General features: G+C 38.4%; 1 protein-coding gene across 2 annotated transcripts in view; it reads left to right on the top strand.

The window, feature by feature from the left end:
- dcaf17 (ddb1 and cul4 associated factor 17) overlaps positions 1 to 20928 on the top strand; it is a 21866-nt gene extending 938 nt beyond the window's left edge. Inside the window, exons 3-14 of one of the 2 annotated variants that reach the window (XM_034186004.1) lie at positions 3735 to 3825; positions 3937 to 4073; positions 4194 to 4272; positions 5464 to 5553; positions 7405 to 7512; positions 8990 to 9092; positions 9243 to 9385; positions 12504 to 12613; positions 13971 to 14058; positions 14309 to 14392; positions 20389 to 20544; positions 20637 to 20928. In XM_034186004.1, the coding sequence (XP_034041895.1) occupies positions 3735 to 3825; positions 3937 to 4073; positions 4194 to 4272; positions 5464 to 5553; positions 7405 to 7512; positions 8990 to 9092; positions 9243 to 9385; positions 12504 to 12613; positions 13971 to 14058; positions 14309 to 14392; positions 20389 to 20544; positions 20637 to 20744 (1297 nt within the window). In that variant the 3' untranslated portion in view covers positions 20745 to 20928. Of the gene's footprint in view, positions 1 to 3734; positions 3826 to 3936; positions 4074 to 4193; positions 4273 to 5463; positions 5554 to 7404; positions 7513 to 8989; positions 9093 to 9239; positions 9386 to 12503; positions 12614 to 13970; positions 14059 to 14308; positions 14393 to 20388; positions 20545 to 20636 lie in introns of both variants that reach the window. The other variant, XM_034186003.1, reaches the window with a different exon arrangement.

The raw sequence follows: 20928 nt of genomic DNA, 5'->3' as shown, positions 1-20928 counted from the left end.
CAAAGCGGGTTTTTTAGGACTTTATTACAGCAAAAAAGAACAAAGGAATACAGTGACAACTCTCAGTATCTTAGGGCCTAGTTCAAAAATAATGAAGCCTAACTGCTGATTTGCATTGCATTTGTCATGAACAAGCCATTATTTTATTTAGCACCATCCAGATTTATCTGTGAGTTGCCTATAGTCTCTTTGAAAGGTACTGAAAATTTCATGGAAAAATTCCACACGGTTCCAGAGATAGGCACGAAATTTACCCCAAAAATAGCACTTTTTTCATAAATTTTTTGTGACATTGATATTTAGCATTATCATTTAAAGTTGAATGTTAAAGAAATAACCTTGTATTTTGTCAGTTTGTTTGTGCTTCATACTAACACACAGTTATACAGTTTTGTAAAGGTAGAAATGTCATTTCCTAGAAAAAAAAATCATGTTTCTAAAGCAAGGTAAAACTGTTGCAAGCGTAACACTGAGAATAAGTCCTTGATTTATTTGTGTTAAAACCTTAGCTATATCTCCTACTCTGCTTCAATAGAATAATTATATTACTTGCTCAATAATAACAGGAACTATTGGACATTGGAAACTCTGCTATATATAACCATACCTAAAATGATAACGTTTCACAAAAAAAAGACCACTTTTAAATTTTGATGGTTATGTCACACTTTGGCTTCATTATTTTTGAACTAGGCCTTAGATGAGATTTATTGTCATTGTCATTACACGAGTGCAACAACAACAAAGTTAGGTTTACACTCCAATTACCTCAGACAAGATACAGCAATTAATTCTTTACCGTAATAATGCCACACATCAAAGTTAAAGACAACACATATACATTTGACATTGTTTATGTGTACTAAACTTGAAGCAGTCCGTTATCCGAATTGAGGCAAAGTGGTTGAAGGCTGCAGCAGGAGGGGCCTGCGCCGCCCAGCTTGGGGAGTTGAAGGCTGCAGCAGTAAAAATAAATAAATAAATAAAACACGCTGCCTCCAGGGTGGCAGGGAGGAAGCCAGGGTGAGGGGAGTGGAGAGAGATGGGGGTGGGGGGGGGGGGGGGTTAATAGGGATGGAGGGAGGAAGACATGCGTCATGTGCAGATGAGTTAAGTTTCTGTCAGTTTCTGTCTGTGTGTAAAGTCTGACGTTGCTAGGCAACAGCAGGCTGGGGGGGGGGGGCAGATAGATGAGAAGGGGGAGCCGAATTGCTTCACCAAGGCCGTAGATCCTTCTGGGGGGATCAGATGTAATAACAAAGCGATTATAAACCTCCAAAGAAAATGCATTACAGCATTTCCTCAATGAGTTGGTGGATTGTATCCGTATTCCGTTATAATGTGGTCTGAAGCGTTTACTTTGAAAATGACAGTGTTTAAAGCGGGCCACCTGGAAATCCCAGCTAGGAATAATGGAATAGGTCTGTGGTTCTATTTTGTGTGTTTTCTTTTCATAACTGGGGCCATGATTAAGAGGGACGGCTGAGGGCTAGAGGTGAAATTATACTGGTATACAAATATTTAGAAGTTGTCTGCTTCAAAAGTAAAATGTGCTATTTATTATAGATTTTGGCATGTTGAATTCAAATGTGACAATAACAGTGGCTAATTGGCTATTGTTTCCAAGATATACAATGTTTTACATGTTGCGTCTACATAATTATATTGTGTTAACAGTAGAGTTTTCATGAAAAATCATAAACATAGGTCTTTTTTATGTTTCTCTGACTGTATAATATTTTACCTGTTCGCTTTTTGTAACACTTTAAAAATCAGCAAAAGGGTTATATATTAATCATTAGTAGCATTTCTTAAAACTACAGCCAATCCACAATTTCAAACAATATTTTCATTCTCTGTGGCTCAGAATTAATAAAGTTGGACTATCTTTAATTCAGAAGCATTTTGGCGGTAGGCCAGTGTTATTGGACCAAGAATGTTTTCATTCATCAGGAACAAAAGTAGGAGGTTCGAAGACTATCAGATACTATTGTATTTCCGACCATAAGCGATGACAACTAGCGATTCGGCAGCATTATTCCCAGAACCCGCCAGGCGGCGTCTGGTGTACCGGGAAGACGGTTGGAAACAGAAGGGCACTGATTAATTTGACTCGACATGGGAAACCTCACCTGGCCCGGACACAGAAAAGACGAACAGACTGATCGCTTTTTTGCTGTCACCAGCTCCTGTCGGTATTTATTCTCACCGTTCTTAGTTGGTAGAGCGATTTATCTGGTTAATAATGAACGATACTCCGGCATACTAACTAGTTATGCGACCCCGTGCAGTCGGCACCAACTTCTTAGAGGGACAAGTGGCGTTCAGCCACACGAGATTGAGCAAAAACATGGGTAATTGTGACAGTAGTGAAGAAGAAAGCAGACATGCAAACTCCAGCCGTATTGTTAAGCCTGCAGCAAACCATTGTTTGGGGACCGTGACCGTTGACCCGGAAGTGCTGTAGGGTTTCAGCAGGCATACGCACTCGTAACTGTGAGATGGCTTATACACTAGACTGGCACTCAGAGACTAGGTACAGGTGCACTGACACGAGCATGCCTGAGACATGCAATAGCACGAACTGTGTCGTGACGATCCCACCCGCTGTATTCACGGCTGGACGCCGTTCTTAGTTCTACCGGCTGCCACGTGCTCTGCGCTGTACGCTGCGTATATAAAAATAATTTTTTCGTGGCGGATTAATCTTTTTTTTTTTTTTTTTTTTGCAAATTGGCTATTGAAAACGGCTCTAATCACTTCCTCACTTTTCACTCAAAATTCTACTCAACACCCCATAATAACAACATGAAAAATTTTTTTTGTTTTTTCTTTGGGGGGAGGTGAAATTTTTGCAAATGTATTAAATAAAAAAAGCTAAGAAATCACATGTTCATATATATTCACGCCCTTTGCTCAGTACTTTATTGATGCACCTTTGACAGCAATTACACCCTTAAGTCTTCTTGAATATGATGTCGCAGGCTTGGCGCACCTATCATTGGGCGGTTTTGTCAGTTTGGATGGGGAGCGTCGGTGCACAGCCATTTTCAGATCTCTCCAGAGATATTCAGTTTGATTCAGGTCTGGGCTGTCACTGGGCCACTCAAGGACATTCACAGAGTTGTCCTGAAGCCACTCCTTTGATATCTTGGCTGTGTGCTTAGGGTCATTGTCTTGCTGAAAGATGAACTGTTGCCCCAGTCTGAGGTCAAGAGCGCTCTGGAGCAGGTTTTCATCCAGAATGTCTCTGTACATTGCTGTACATTGTTCATCTTTCCCTCAATCCTGACTAGTCTCCCAGTTCCTGCTGCTGAAAAATATTCCCACAGCATGAGACTGTGGTACCTATGTACATGTGATTTCTTAGTTTTTTTTATTTTTAATAAATGTGCAAAAAAAAAAATCACACTGTCATTATGAGGTATGTGTCGGATTTTGAGGGGAAAAAGAGAATTCCATCCATTCTGGAATAAGGCTGTAACATAAATGTGGGAAAAGTGCAGCGTTGTGAATACTTTCTAGAGCCACCGTATGCTACTTTTAATGAAACATAATACTTCCTGGTGATATTTCATTTAAAATCCAGAAATAATTTCATTCCAAAAGATATTTTTGGAAGATTGGAGACACAAGCCATGCAGACAACAAAAAAGTAATAACTAAAATGAATAAAATAAATTGTCCTTTCCTTTTTATAGTGTATTAATGTGCTGTCTGTCTTCTGGTTTCAGTGTTCATTCAGAACCTCGGCTTCTATACAAACTGCCCAAGCGGTCTAAACTGGAGAAATTTGAAGATGCGTTGTTGTGTCAGTCCCCACTTGTAAGTGAAACTAAACAAAATCATCTTTTTGATGGATACATGTGGCCTTGCAGTTAACTTATTTCTGCCAAGACATTTTCAGGCTGTAATTTTGCGTATTTTTCTTGGCAGAACAAAGTATTAGCCTCTCCCTCTGATCATAAAAGTAGCCTCTTGGCTTTGACAGCCAATAACTGGCTCTATCGTCTCTCTGCTGAGACAGGAGAAGAGTTGGAGAGAGTTTACCTCTTTTCAAATAATAAGTTCAGGTATCTCCAAAACTTTTGGCTCTGTGTTCTTTGAAAATCCTTTTCTGTCACTTTATTAGGTAATGTGTGCTTTCTAACCTTTATGAAACTGTTTTTTTTTTTTGTTTTTTTTTTTGGTAGGTATCTCAGCTGGGATGTTTGCCAAGAGACATTTTATGTTAAATCTGTTAAAAAAAAAGAAATACCTTTGGCACAGCAGGTATGGCAAATTTATGCACTCATGAACACCACATGAATTTTTGTTATTATTAAAGTGTGTCAGAATTGTTTACCAATTATTAATTTAATTGCCTTTTTTAATAATTGACTAATTGTGTTGAGTCCAAATTCTCTGATTTCAACTTTTTAAATGTGGCTAAAAAAAAATGTTTATTTCCTCCTCTCTTTACAGTAAAAGGAGTATACTTAGGTTGTATATAAAGTCAGACATTTGAGGATGTTATCTTGGGCTTTTGGAAACACTGATTGATCATTTTTGCTGTTTTGTGATATTTTATGGACCAAACAATGAATTGATGAATTCAGAACATAATCAGCAGATTATTCAGTAATGAAAATAGTCATTAGTTACTGGGGAGGTGATGGTCTAGTGGTTAAGCGTTGGGCTTGAGACCACTGGATCCTCGGTTCAAATCCAAGCCTGACCAGAAAATCACTAAGGGCCCTTGGGCAAGGTCCTTAATACCCTAGTTGCTCCCAGTGTGTAGTGAGTACCTTGTATGGCAGCACCCTTACATTGGGGTAAATGTGAGGCATTATTGTAAAGCGCTTTGAGCGTCTGATGCAGATGGAAAAGCGCTATATAAATGCAGTCCATTTACCATTTAGTTTCAGTCATACAAAATGTCTTTTTGTTTCTCAGGAAGAAGGAAAGTTGTGTCTCCAAATTTCTTCCATAATATTTTCTGACATAAGTGCCCTTTATTGCCTTTATGTTTTGGTTTTTAAAAATTTGGAAAATAAATAGTTTTTTATGCCAATATTTGAATTCACCATTGAAAGTTCATTGGCAGAATTTATTTTTGGTTATGACTTACTAGTAAGTTAACCAAATGATAAATTGACTGATCAGAAAATAATCAATAGATTACTTGAAAAAATAATAATGAACTTAATCAATTAGTAAAAATAATCAATAGGCTAATTGATTCCAAAAATAATTTTGTTGCAGTGCTAGTCAGGATATTTTATGAACAGTGATAAAGTGCATGATCCAACAATTCTTTGAATGTTTACATCATCATAAAATTAACTGGTGTAAAACAAGGTGTATAATGAAAACCTATGTATAAATACTAATAATTCTTAGTATTATGTAAAGAGCAGTTATTTGTGTCAGCCATTTAATGCTGATTTTACTTTTTTACTCCTTTTTTTATAATCCCTAAAGGCAGGTATAAGTCAGAGTACACTGATGCACCTGGCAGTATTTCATATTTTCCCCTTACAAATTGTGGGCATTATGGAGATCAGCAAAAAGGTATGTACATTTATTTGTATTTTTACCTCCACCAAGGAGGTAATGTATGTTTGTTAGTAGAATAACTTTAAAAAAAGTAATAGATGGATTTCGGTGAAGTTTGTTGAGCAGAAGGATAATGTTTAATCTTTGAGTGTTTCAGTTTTGGAGGTGATCTCAAATACATTCTGAAACTGAGGTCCAGAAGAATGTTTGGTGCACTGCAAAATTTAACTCAAAAAGTTGTAAGGGGATATTGAAATTTGCTGAGCAGATGTATTATGTCATAGAAAATGAGGGATTTTGTTTTAAATTTGATCTAGATCATAGTATGGATCCAGAAGAATTTTTAATTATCCAGGAACATTTAATATAAAAAATATATATATATTGATAAACAACTTCAATAACATTTTGTGAGCAGATGAATAATGTCATGCAAATTAATTTACAGTTGTGCTCAAAAGTTTACATACATAGTTAGTGGTTGGGTGAAGCCATTTATTGGCAAACAACAGTGTTTACTCTTTTCAAATCATAATGACAGCAGAAATTACCCAAATGAACCTGATCAAAAGTTTACATACCCCTGTTCTTAATACTAAGTGTTGCCCCCTTTAACATCAGTGACAACTTTGATGGTAAAGCTGCCACTGAATATGTTTTGGACTTTATTTACATCAATTACAAAGAAATACAAACAATATGGCACTCTATGGTAAATCTGCATGGAGTAGACAGTTCTCAAAAACTGAGTGACTGTGCAAGAAGTAGAAGAGTGAGGAAAGCCACCAAGACACCCAGACAACCCAGAAGAAGTTATAGGCTTACGTGGCTGTGATTGGAGAAATTATGCACAGTGCAAGCTTTGCATTTTGTATCAGCAGTTATCCATCTTCATGATGAAGTGGTATAGAGGAGGATTTTCTTAAAAAGAAAACCTGAAAGTTTAGCTACAAATTGCCAGAAGGTACATCTGAGATGCAAGCCTTCATTTGATCTGTTTTGGTGAAAGAAAATCCTTCTCTGCTCTACTCCACTATGAAGCTAAGAGTAGTGATGCAAAATGCAAAGCTTGCACTGTGCACAATTTCTCCAATCACAGCCACATAAGCCCATAACTTCTCCTGGGGTGTCTTGGTGGCTTTCGTCACTCTTCTCCTTCTTGCACAGTCACTCAGTTTTTGAGAACTATCTACTCCATGCAGATTTACCATAAAGTGCCATACTGTTTGTATTTCTTTGTAATTAATGTAAATAAAGTCTGAAACATATTCAGTGGCAGCTTTACCACCAGAGAGCCTTGTCCACAACCACCACAAAAGACCCCAAGCTGTCAGTGATGTTAAAGGGGGAAACGCACGGTATTAAGAACAGGGGTGTGTAAACTTTTGATCAGGTTCATTTGTGTAGTTTCTGCTGTCATTATGATTTAAAAAGAATAAACAATAAATGGCTTCACCCAACCACTAACCATGAGTGAAAAACATGTTTTTGTGTTATCATTCATATTCTCTGAAAAATGGCCAAGAAACCAAAAATCTGCCAGGGTATGTAAACTTTTGAGCACAACTGTATGTAACTTTTGAGTTAATCTTGAACATATTCTGGATTTGGAATCCAGAAGAATATCAGTGATATAGTATCACTGGACTCAAAAAGTTCTGAACAGATCTTGATCAAATGTTATGAGCATATTGATAAATTTTTAGGCAGCAAGACTTGTTGTTAAACGCTAGTGCAAGACAGTATTTTGGCAGCGAGGAACATGTGACCTTGGTGTGGTATGCGCTCTTGAGTACCTTTTTCATTCTTTTTAAAATTTGCTTTTCTCAGTGGTGTGCAGTTATTAAAATAGTCATCTTTTTTCAGGTATTCGGGAATTGTGTTACCGATGTTGTTCTGTCTCAAGGTGTCCTTGCCATCTCCCACAGCACCAAGTCAGTGAAGATGTACAGCTTTGAGTACATTGTGGAAAATGTAACTATTTTATCTTGAACCTGCTACATATACAGTACTATCTGAATTACTATATTCACATTTTTGTGAAGTAGTAAAATACATTGTTTGTTCATTTGTTTGTACACTGCTCAAAAACATTAAAGGAACACTTTTTAATCAGAGTATAGCATCATTTCAGTTCAACTTCTGAGAGGTTCTGGTCAGTTAAGTAGTGGAGGGGATTGGTAATCACTGACATTTTTCTCTCCTCATCTTTTTTTCTCTGATTTTTCACTAGTTTTGCATTTGGCTAAGGTCAGTATCACTACTGGTAGCATGGTGCGTGGTACCTGTACCCTACAGAGGTTGCACAGGTAGTCCACCTCCTCCAGGGTGGCACATTAGTACGTGCCATTGTCAGAAGGTTAAGACCATGGAGGAGATTCCACGAGAGAAGCACTTACTCTAGGACAGTTGAACAGGGCCAGTATCTGCTCCTTTGTTCAAGGAGGAACAGGATAAGCACTGCCAAAGCCATAAAAAGTACCTCCAGCAGGTCACTGGTGTGAATGTCTCTGACCAAACAATCAGAAACATTTTCTGATTTTGTAATGGGCCTTGAATCCTGTAGTGGGCACTGTGCTCACTGGCCAACTATGTGGAACTTGAGTGGTATTTGCCATAGAACATCAGAATTGGCAGGTCCACTACTGGCGCCCTGCGCTTTTCCCAGATGAGAGCAAGGTCAACCTGAGCACATGAGACAGACACGAAAGAGTTTGGTGATGCTGTGGAGAACGTTATGATGCCTGCAAAATCATTCAGGGTGACTGTTTTGGTAGTGGGTCAGTGATGGTCTGGGGATGCATATCTGACAGGGTACACAGACCTCTTCAGGCTAGACAACCAATACCTAACAACAGTCAGTCGGCACCCTGACTGTTATTAGGTATCAAGATGAAATCCTTGGACCTTTGAGTTGCTGCAATAACATTTTTACAAAATGGACAAGCCTGCTGCATCAGTTTTTCCTCTTAGATTTTCATATATTCAGCCCTCTGTAGGTTGACAGTTTTCATTCTCATCAACCAATGTGGCATCCTTTCATTCCAAACACATTACCCAGTCCATATCAGGAAAGATGTCAGCATGATTTTTTTCCCCCCCATTGAGATCTGATGGGATTTCGAAGTGTTCCTTTAATTTTTTTTTGAGCAATATAATTTTGTGCTTACAGATTTTTTTTTAAATGCTTAGCTCTTGATTGGTCCAGAGTTTTTAACCTGATTTGAAAGAGACCCATGAGAAGGACCAGACAATAATTATTAGAATCCGAAACACTAAAGATGCAAACATATTGATCCACATGCGTATTTGAGATAATAGAACTCGGCCTGAATAAAATGGACTGAAAATTAAAATCCACACTAGGTTGGGTGTCATTTACTAGGAGCCTATGAAGATCTCCATTTCACATCTTTGTCCTTCAGATGAATCTTTTATTTATCAATTTCAGTACATGACTGAAAAGTTAACTCTTGGAAATAAGAGTACACTCCATGGGGACAGAACCGTTGGAGAGGCTCCATTCGGGATCCCAGTAAATATCAACATCAACGGTGGGTCAGCTACTTGTTTTACACTGCCACAATATTGTAGCTTGATATTATTCATTTTTATTTAATTTGTAATTTTATTCCGACATGTTGTCCACTATGAACTCAGCAATATTTCACTCAGTAAACAATTTTTTTTTTTTTTTTTGGCAGATTGCCCTCCAGTGCTTTTTGAAGTGTCTTGTGCTGATAATGGTGTCCAGATTGGAGGATACCCGTGGCACTACATTTTCACTCCACCACATAAGAACCACAAGGGGACTCATCACATCTGTTCACTCAAGGACGGCATCACGGTATTTGAATAAATTCTTTAACCATATTACAATATACTTGGTATATAAATAACGTACATAAATTATGTGAAATAGATAATATATCAGTACATTTAACAGCGGTTAAATACTTATTGTCCCTACACCTGTGTAATGTTTGATTTACAGCACCATACAATCTATTCAGATTTTTGAGCCCTATGTTTAGAGATGTTACACCTGTTACATTACTGGTAACTGCTTTCTAACATAAAGCTGAAAAGAAAATGCAAAATAACAAAGTTTACTGTATTTTGCGGAGAAAGGGATCCAGTTAATTTTAGGTACAGATTCAGCTGCCTGATATTGAAAGTCTTCACAGTGGTAGTCATCTTGGTACACTATTTATTTTGACTTTCAAGAATCTTGCTTATACATGTATTTTAATTATATTTAAAGTGAAAAGTGCCAAAAACAAACTCACCTATGATACATTCACCGATGCCATAAAATGTTTTAAAAAGACCTGTATTGTACCATTGGTAATAAAAACAATTATTTAACATACAGTGGCTTGCAAAAGTATTTGGCCCCTTGGAATTTCATCCATTTTAATTTATTTATGCCATTTCAAATACAAAAAGTAAATCGGGTTTCTCAATATAAAAATTTGGAAAATTATGTTCCTTAAACTCAAACTGAAAACAAATCTCTACAACTTGATATAAATCAATAAAAAATCTAAAAGCCAAGATGATGGTTGCATAAGTAATGGGTAAGGAGTGACTTTTGTTTGCTTTGGTGCTGTAACAAATAAAATGAATTGAAATTCTGCTCAGTAAAAAAAAAACTGCTCATGTGGCATAACTGATTTTCAAAAAGCATAGAATATTCTTAAACTGTTGGACAATTTATGTTTTGATGAGTGAGGACAATTCTTGTTGAAGTTGCATGAAACCATCACTTAAGAAGTTTCATGACATAACACTTCATGCTGAATGTCACACTGCAGAGAACAGTTAACATATGTATTTGACGGTGGGGGGGAAACACCTTGAAGCCAACTCATTAATTCAGTGGTGTCCCTGAATAAACTGAAGGCAGCGGCATCACATAAAAGGTTTCATACTTTAAAACTATTTGCAGATAACCTTATGTATTTGATATTTCTGTTTTTATTTTAGCTCAAAGATCAAATTGCTGCTGTGATCACATGCTGTTTTCATGTTTTGTTTCCCGCGTGGGTGTGAGACATGGGCAGTGAGGGCTGGAGCAGAAGTTGGATGTGCAAACATTAAGAATTTTGAGATGGATATTTAGAGATACGTAAGAAGCTGGACAGAATCAGAAATGACAGAATACAGAAAGATGTACAACAGAAGCAGGAGAGAGCTTAACAAAATAAGGCCCAAGAAAGTAGGATGGGGTGGTTTGATGCATGTTGAAAGGAGAAGAGAAACAAGGGAAAAGCTGAGGTGGATGGAAAGAGAAAAGAAAGAATTGAATGGAAGGAGGAGGTGGTGTAGAACTATGCTCTATGGAAAAAGATTATCAGAAATATTGAACATGAGATGATGATAAACACATTTGACTCTGTTCATTTTGGTATACCATTAAAAACACAAACCTGATACTTTTAACAAGTTTGTATTGTTAATGGGTTATTGGCAAGTATTATGGATCATGGATATTGGCAAAAAATATGGACCCGGAAAAATAGCAACCCAGAAGTTCCTTTAACGTTGCTAATTCTATACATTGGTCTGAGACATCAAAATGGCCTAGTGTGATTTTTCAGCTGCACACAAATCTTTTGGAGCCTCTTGAAGATGTCAAGGTAAGGAGGCCCACAGGTGTTTTAGACAGGCTTTGTGTTCCACTTTTGGACAGAGTAGGCAGAAACAAAGTGTTACCTCCAGTCAAGACACCCCTAAAAAATGTGTTTGCATTCTGATATTTTAGTGTGTTTTTTGCCTTTGGCCCAAAGAGTTTGGGGGGACAGCAGAGTCCCCTCTTACTCACTACTTTTCCTTTTATGTAATTCAGTTTTTACTGCTTTTCAGAAAAAAAATCACACAGAACAAAGACTTCATAGACAGAAATTATAATAAGAAAAAAGGGGGAAAATGACAAACATGGGGTAAGGATCACTGATACCCATCATTAGGCTACATGGAATACCTGAATACCGTTATACACGGCAAGTATATTTATCACTCCTATATAAAAAATGCAGACCAGGTGGATCAGTGGTAAAAGATTGTCTTGTGTCCTTGTACAAGTTCATCCACATTGTCCCAGACCACCCAGCTTTAAGTACCAGCCTCAGCTGAGTAAGTAACTCACAATAGACTGGCTTCCTATCCAAGGGGAGTCATAGACTCTGTTACTTCACACTACAGTATCCGGGGGTAACCACCAGTTCAGTGAGTCTCAGTACATATAGAACTTTTTGATATAGAACTTTTTCTGGATCAAAATAACAACCAGGGCAAGAATTTCACTGACATTTTTATTGATTCATGATCATTTTTCACACTCCACTATTGTCATCAACAACCTCTACATAAGGACTTCACTACTGTTTTTTGGCAAATGCTTTTGTCCAAAGTGACATACATAATCACACTTGTGAACTGATGTCAGTAGCTTTGCCATGAGGTGCTGACCTGCTGACAGTTTAACACAAGGGCCTAGCATAGTTATCAAATTTCTGACCAGTTGAGTGAACAATCTACTTTAGAAGCTGAGCCGTAGTGGCACCTGATTATTTTTAAAACAACTCATAACTGACACCACTGCAATTTTCCAACCACAGGCAACAGCAGTCTTCTAGAGACAATTTGTGGAATTTTTAAATTGTGGACAATACACATCATTTAGAAGAAGCCACGTTCTACTTGTCTGACCACCTAATGACTAAAATTGTATACTTGCAAGCTACTTTTTGATACTACAGGAGTCATAGAAAAACATTATGTTTTGGGAGGGATATCAACTTTCAGGTTCTTCTTGGTTGTTAATGGCATTAGTTGTTAATTTTTTTTGGTGCTCCGGGTACTACTTTGTTTTTTTTGTTTTTTTTACTGTGAAAGATGGAAATTATGTTTATCAATCTTATTTGTTTTGTTCAGTTATAACATTGCTAATGTTGTCCTAGGCAACAAATGGAGTACGAAATATGAACTGCTGCTCTCTGGAGATGGATGGAATTTCCTTCCACCCTGATGACTCAGGAAGAATCATGCATGTTGGCCCTCAGACTATAAAGTGAGTACAAATTAAACTTTGTATGAAAATGAAGGTTTGATAAGGTTTCACCTGAATTGAATCAGAAGTGAGGAAGGAAGGTTTGATAAAGATTTCACCTGTAAATTGAATCAGAAGTGAGGAAGTAAATGCGGTAAATACTACTTGCATAGCAACCTGACCTTTACTCATATGTACAGAAACAGATTATTTATTGCATGCAGTTCGTTATTAGAGACTGGCCTTTATTCAAGGCTTTGGCCTTGTGTCTGATGAGAAACCAAGCACTGTGTGACTGTGGTCTTTTGTGTGTTGTCCACTAACCTGTGCTTCTCAGTGTTTCTAATATCTTAATGCACAGTGATACAGGAGAATATGTAGACCTTGACACAATTGATGAATATAATCCTGATTTTGTGTCCTCTTCAGGTCTTCTGTCCTATGGTGTGCCCCAAGGTTCTGTCCTTGGGCACATTTTGTTGGTTTTATATATGCTTCCCAATGGATGCATCTTGAATAGTTTTACATTGTCATTGTACAAGACTGGATTAATGTTATCGGGACTCGTGACTGATCATTTTTTCATTAATTCAGAGGAAATAGAAGTTTACTTGTTTCAGTCTTCCATGGCATCTTTAGTTTATGCATGGTTGTTTATGTCATGTGTTATCATATTCTTATTTACTCTGTCTGGATAATCAAGGCAGTTGTTTTATGCTTTGCTGTGTTTTTGTTGTTGATGTGTTTTTTTGTTTTGTTTTGTTTTTTTGCCTCACACTTGGAACATTAGTCACATCAAGCATTTTGTATCACAGTTTGAAATGGAATCAATCATCCCATATATGTATTTTACATCTTACAAGTTCCTCAAAACTTGCCTACACTGGCTCCCTGGAAATTCAGGCTTCAATTTTAGATTTTGGCCATCACGTTCAGAGCTTTGCAGGATCAGATGCCTCCTGCATCAGTGAGGGTCTGTCATTATCACCAGCAGGTCTCTGAGGTCTTCTTTCAGAGGACTGTTGGTGCTACAATGCTACAGGCTGATAACTAGCTCCTAAAATAGCAATCAACAACATTCCAATTGGATTTAACATTAGTAAACCTTGTGGAATGTTTTAAGAAGCCTCAAGACTCACTTGTAAAGCTTGACTGTAAATACTTTTATTGATTTTATTGTTTGTGTTTTTTTAAAGGCCTTTTTCTTTCTTTTTTATGGTGAAGCACTTTGACCTCTGCTCTTGAGGGTTTCTATAGAAATCAATTTTCCCTCTTCTTTGTTTATATTAGGCTAAAACAAAGAAAAGGCTTAGTTGCTTTATGTGACTCTTTTTTGCAGTGTTTGATGGAGCATAAATTGTCTTTTTCTTTTCCCAAGTGTCCTCAAAATCCTCAGTGAGCGTAACAGTGGTTTGCCATCAAAAGTAGTTGAGGATTTTTCAATGGCGACCCATCGTCAAAACAATGTGAGTGTGGCAGTTTATCTCTACAGTAATCCTCCTGTGTGCTCTTCAGTCTATATAAACATACAGGCGTTAACCTTGATAATCAGCTGCAGGCTCATGTGTGTATTTACTGCGAGTTTGCTGGCAAATACTGTATAAATAACCATGACTCCTCAGAACTATGCCTCATGTCTGATTATCTCATAACTTCAGAAATGTGTGTTCCCATTTTTTTTGAAAATTTCATCATTCTGCTTCCCATTCACTGCAGCTGACCTCACAAGTCACCGTCACCTCATCTGGTCGCATAGTGAAAAGAAGATTTCATCAGCTGGATGATGACCCAGATCAAGAGGTACCAAAATGGTGATTACTCTCACATCAGTGATCTAGCCACTCTGGAAAAAAAAATACACGTTCTGTACTGCTTTGATGAAAAACGTATTTAACATGCAAGCACAAATAATGGCCCAAGTACATTAACACTAAAGCAGTTACCAGGCAGTATTTGACAATTACACAATCTTTGTCCTGTCTTATATCCTGGTGTTACAGACTATCTGCAGTCATGGTAATAAGTCTATATACACCTTGGCTATTCCATTAGATCAAATAATACAAGTTAAATAGTTAATGTCTTCTTTGTTTCCATATAATCTTATTAAAAAAATAGCTGCCTTATGGATTTATTTCTGTTTGTATTCGCTATGTCATATTTTCAGCGGATCACCGGTTTACATACACCAAGATGAATGTCTCTTTAAACAGCATAAGAGATTACTAAACATTACACAGATTGACGGAATTACATTTAAAACATCTTAATGAGTAACTGGCTTAATTGGGGAGACTTTGGTTATATTTAGTGTATGGGACAGACTCACTAAATTTGGCTCATAACTATACTTGGGGGAGGTGAGGGGGCAGGGCAGGATATGCTTAACATATTTTTCTGAAAGCTATGTATCTCTAGAGTTGATTTCCCTATGTGTAGCTTATTGAATTTACAGCCTTTCAAAGTGACCAATTTTCAGCCAAAATTTATGCTTTTGAAATAAAATTTTTGCCTTTAAACACATAAATTTTAAATAGCATACTAAATGTCATATTTGATGTTCAATTTCCAATATGGCCACCAGTATCAAAGATGGTGACTTTAAAATGTACCAGACACAATCTAACGTTTTCTCATGGTCTTAAATACCATGTCTGCTAAGTGCTTGTATTTTTTTCCCCCAACAAAATGCAAATCAGACAACTAAGGAGATGACAAAATATTTATTTTGACCTTTTCGACCTTTGTGGAAACAATTATTTCTACTCTAAAAATGTCTTAAAAGAATAATTACTCAATTCAGAAAGTAGTTCTTATAATTGTGATTATTCATGTTGAGTTTATGGCTACACTTACTATAATGAGTTGAATAATTTAAAGCCATCAATGTCAGTGTCTTTATTAGTCTACCTAGTTTGCCTTGGACAGAGGGGCACAGCAGCACATACCACCCATGCATCAAAAACAGCCACATAATAGATCAAAGTTAAAATACAAATACATAATCAACAAAAACCATAGCATCTTGACAATGACATTGACAGTGGAATAAACAAATGTTTATATCGGGTATATTTACAAAGAGGAACGCTGTACCTCCTCCTGAGTTAAGTATGAGACACATCTGATAAAATATTGTCTGCAAGTCTGAGGATTGCCTGTTCAAACAACTCTTGGGGAGTTAACAGGTGCCACCATACCAATGATTTTGCCAGTTATTTTTGTCAGATTTAATATTTGAGTTTTTTATTTAACCGTTAAATTGCCAAACCAGCTGGTAATACCATACCGTAACACAGACTCAGTAGTTGCTCTGTAGAAAATGTACGTAATATTCTACATACACCAAACAATCAGAGTCGACGGAGAAAGTGCATGTGCTGGTGGATTTGGGCATAAACGCTTGACACTTGCGTGTGCCAGCTTAAGTTGTTATCAGTGTAAACCCCCAGATAGTTGTATGAATCCACTTGCTTAATGGTACGCCCATGTATGGCTACCAAACCACAGTCCCCAATAGACCTGGGATCCACCAACATCTCCACTGTTTTTTGCATATTCATCTGCAGTTGGTGGGCGTCACACCAGTTCACAAACCCGTCCACTCCAGATTTGTGGCTACTTAATTTGGCATTAGTGTTTAGCAAACTAAATATTACAGTGTCATCTGAAAATTTAACAACATACTGGTTTGGCTGGAAGCTGACACAGCATTGGTATACAATGTAAATAGAATTGGTGAACTAACACAGCCCTGACAGGCTCCAATGCTGCTTAATGCAATATCAGAGACAACTGAATTAAACTTCACTTGCTATGACTGGTTTGACAGGAAAGAGTGATTCTACTTAATAAAGAAAGGGTTCACGTTCAGCTGAGACAGTTTTTGAAGAACAATATGTGACTGGATACAGTTAAAAGGAAAACTAAAATCAATAAAACTAATTTGGTGTATGCAGTGGAACTCTCAGGATGCTTTAAAACCAAGTTCATTATAGTTAAAATGGCATCACTCATACTCCGATTCCTTTTGTACGGAAACTGATGTTGATCCAAGTGTTTGCAGTTTTTCTACATTAGAGGTTAGAGCCACCGGCCGAAAATTATTGTTCACTGGGGGGGCATGATTTCTTAGGGACTGGAGTAATAACTGATCTCTTTCAAAGCTCAGGTACCGAATAAGTGTCAATGGAGAGCTGGAAGAGTTGATGCCAAGCTGGAGTGAACTCCTCTGCATCTCACTCATTTTCAACCGCTTAAGCCCCTTTCACACCGGACGTGCTTCAAGTTGCGTCATGCCGCGTCACGATGACGCCAAGCTGATGCAACATAGCGCTGAGTTGATGCAGCCTAACGCCACAATACCATGAGGGATCCAAAGGGTGACGTGAAACGGACACAAAGCGTTGAGCGTTCAGTGTTGAGCACAGGACGCAGAAAGGAAGTAGTTTTCTTGAAAGTTGAAGCAACTTAACGGTACTTAATGTGACTGGATGCCACACCCATACAATATAAAACTACCCGATGCCAATTTATGATTCCTGCTGTGCTCCATTGTCACGCAGGATTGTTGTTGAACTTTTTTTCTACGGCGAGTCACAGACAGCTTGTGCGCGCAAACACCAGCTGCAGCTCTACGGTCACAGGAAGAAATTTCAACTAGAAGAGAAATCAGAGCGCACACCTGCTCAGTACAGTCTGGCTGCAGGTCCTCGGCGCTCTACCCTCTTCAAGCTCCCCAACCTCCCTCCCCCCACTGCATGCAACTGACGCAGACATTCCTGCGTTATTCGATACGCAGCATACACAACTCGAAGCACACCCGGTGTGATAGGGGTTTTACTCCAATTAAGAGCAGGAGGGGGCTGGAGCCTATCCCAGCAGTCATAGAGCGCGAGGCGGGGTACACTTTGGACAGGATGCCAGTTTGTTTGTCTATCCACATATAGACAAACAAACACATTCACACCCACACGCACACCTACGGACAATTTTAAAGTTTCCAATCCACCTAACCTGCATGTCTTTGGATGTGGGAGGAAGCCGGAGCACCCGGGGAGAACATGCAAACTCCACAGAGAAAGGCCACAGGTGGGACTTAAACCCATGACCTTCTTGCTGTGAGGCAACAGTGCTAACCACTAAGTCACCGTGCTGCCCGCTCCTCTGCAAATGTTTTTAAAAGAAAAGCAGACATACGAGTATTATCTGGCCCTGTCGCTTTGTTAGTATACATTGATTTAAAAACCCGAGTGACTGATTGTGGGTAATTGAAGTTTTGTCCTTATGCAAATTACACCTAATCTCTTTTAAAAATTCCCTGCATTCTTTCTGGTTTACTTTCAAAACGCATATAAAAATCGTTTAGCTCATTGGCTTTTTCAATTTCATGGTTGGCAATTACATGTTTCCTTTTTGCGTCCATGTTTGTCATGCCACGAGTAGAATCCCACAGTCTGTTGTTGTTCACCCTGGAGAGGTCCCGTTCTGCACGCTCCTTATGTTGTAGTCGAGCGTCTCTTATCCTCTGATTCAGGTCTTTTTGTGTGACCCTGACCCCTGGAATGTCCCTTGATTTAAAGGCTGCTTTCTTCCTGTTAATACATTCCTGTATTTCCTGTGTGATGTACGATTTATTGTTTGGGTATTTCTTAATAATTTTTGGGGGGAATGATTGAGTCAACACAGAAGGAGATGTAACTAGTAATTGCTTCTGTGGCAGTGTTGATGTCCACATCTTGGAAAAAAAAATGTCCCAGTCTGTACACAAAAAACGTCCTTTCAGCACACCACAGTTTGACAGAGTGGACCTCAGGTTTACTGGATTTAAACGCTGATTGATAGGTGTTGAGAAGCCGGTCCACATTATGATTCAAATTGCCGTTGGGGGGTGGGGGTCTAGCTCTGACTGTATATGCATCTCTTATGTTCCCATAGCACTTATCAAGAGTCTTATTGTTCCTGGTGCTACACTGAACATATTGATAGAAACCAGGCAGGGATTTATTCATACTGCAGTGAATTAGATCACCGAGAACAAACATGGGAGCAGCCGGTTTGTTTTGAACACGAGAGCGGACACAATCTGAAATCTGGCTAGCTGCTCTGGTAGCATTTCCACTTGGTGGAACATAGACTACACACAAACTCAACAAAAATATAAACGCAACACTTTTGGTTTTGCTCCCATTTTGTATGAGATGAACTCGAAGATCTAAAACTTTTTCCACATATACAATATCACCATTTCTCTCAAATATTGTTCACAAACCAGTCTAAATCTGTGATAGTGAGCACTTCTCCTTTGCTGAGATAATCCATCCCACCTCACAGGTGTGCCATATCAAGATGCTGATTAGACACCATGATTAGTGCACAGGTGTGCCTTAGACTGCCCACAATAAAAGGCCACTCTGAAAGGTGCAGTTTTATCACACAGCACAATGCCACAGATGTCGCAAGATTTGAGGGAGCGTGCAATTGGCATGCTGACAGCAGGAATGTCAACCAGAGCTGTTGCTCATGTATTGAATGTTCATTTCTCTACCATAAGCCATCTCCAAAGGCGTTTCAGAGAATTTGGCAGTACATCCAACCAGCCTCACAACCGCAGACCACGTGTAACCACACCAGCCCAGGACCTCCACATCCAGCATGTTCACCTCCAAGATCGTCTGAGACCAGCCACTCAGACAGCTGCTGGAACAATCGGTTTGCATAACCAAAGAATTTCTGCACAAACTGTCAGAAACCGTCTCAGGGAAGCTCATCTGCATGCTCGTTGTCTTCATCGGGGTCTCGACCTGACTCCAGTTCATCGTCGTAACCGACTTGAGTGGGCAAATGCTCACATTCGCTGCCGTTTGGCACGTTGGAGAGGTGTTCTCTTCACGGATGATGCAAAGGAGATGTGTTGCACTGCATGAGGCAAATGGTGGTCACACCAGATACTGACTGGTATCCCCCCCCAATAAAACAAAACTGCACCTTTCAGAGTGGCCTTTTATTGTGAGCAGTCTAAGGCACACCTGTGCACTAATCATGGTGTCTAATCAGCATCTTGGTATGGCACACCTGTGAGGTGGGATGGATTATCTCAGCAAAGGAGAAGTGCTCACTATCACAGATTTAGACTGGTTTGTGCACAGTATTTGACGGAAATGGTGATATTGTGTATGTGGAAAAAGTTTTAGATCGTTGAGTTAATCTCATACAAAATGGGAGCAAAACCAAAAGTGTTGCGTTTATATTTTTGTTGAGTATATAAGGTCGTAGGGTTATACACAGGAGGATCTTGAGTTCCTGTGTGTCACTTAACTGGACAATTTTGCATATGTTTGTACATCAACGGTTATGTTTAGTATGAGTGGAATAATATTTTATATTGTATTTGCAATTTATATGCATTTACATGCAATTTTTTATTTATTTATTTATTTATTTATTTATTTGTGGGGGGTGGACATGTGAATTTTTAGTCATCCTACAATTAACTGTATGTAACTTTAAGAAAAATATAGTTTGCATTTGCTCCCTTTGTGCCTTATTGCATTTACAGTCACAATTAAATAAATCTAACATCTAAAGAGTTAAAGAAAGGCATTCAGAGCAAAATTATCTGAAATGAACCAGATGGTAATTAGACTCCTACCACAGTACAACTGACCATATGGGACAGATTAATACAGTTTTGTCCTATAGTGTGATCAATCTTAGTTTGGATGTAATATGCATTTGAGCTAAATGAATGGACTACTTCCTAAAATCACCTCAGTAGTATCCCATTATCTTCACAGACTTTCCGTACGGTGGAATATGAGGATGAGCTCGATCTTTTGGCAGTCGTGGTAACTGACAGTGATGAGGGAGAGGGACGAGCTCGCATTCAACTGCATGACAACCAGAGCGGGAATTTACTACGGACTGTTGATCTGGTGGAACCTTGGGATGAAGTGAGTCACTGCAGTTATTGTGCTAATAAATAAAGCTTTAATGTCTGTGTGTATGGACTAATATGGGCTTTCATATGTTGTTGTTCTTTCAGACATACCGACACGAGTTGTTCTTTGACAAAGAGACAATTGTTCATATTGAACAGCAGAACACCAACTTCTGCTGCCATGTCCACAAACTTCATTCTGCCAGGCAATAAGTGCTGCAAAAGTAAATTGGAGCTGCTGGAATGCTTGTAATTACTATTTTTGATGATTTTATAGATGTACTTTAAGTGCTGTCAATATGCTTGTGATGTTTGCTCTTTTTATGGTTTTCACTATTAAACTCGTGCCTTTTTATACATGTACACATAAATCTGTAGACTACATTAAATTCCAAAC

This window comes from Thalassophryne amazonica, chromosome 14 (genome assembly GCF_902500255.1).
Source record: "Thalassophryne amazonica chromosome 14, fThaAma1.1, whole genome shotgun sequence".
Lineage (NCBI taxonomy): Eukaryota > Metazoa > Chordata > Actinopteri > Batrachoidiformes > Batrachoididae > Thalassophryne > Thalassophryne amazonica.
The sequence above is the reverse complement of the archived record's forward strand: the minus strand, read 5'-3'. Positions and strand labels throughout refer to the sequence as shown.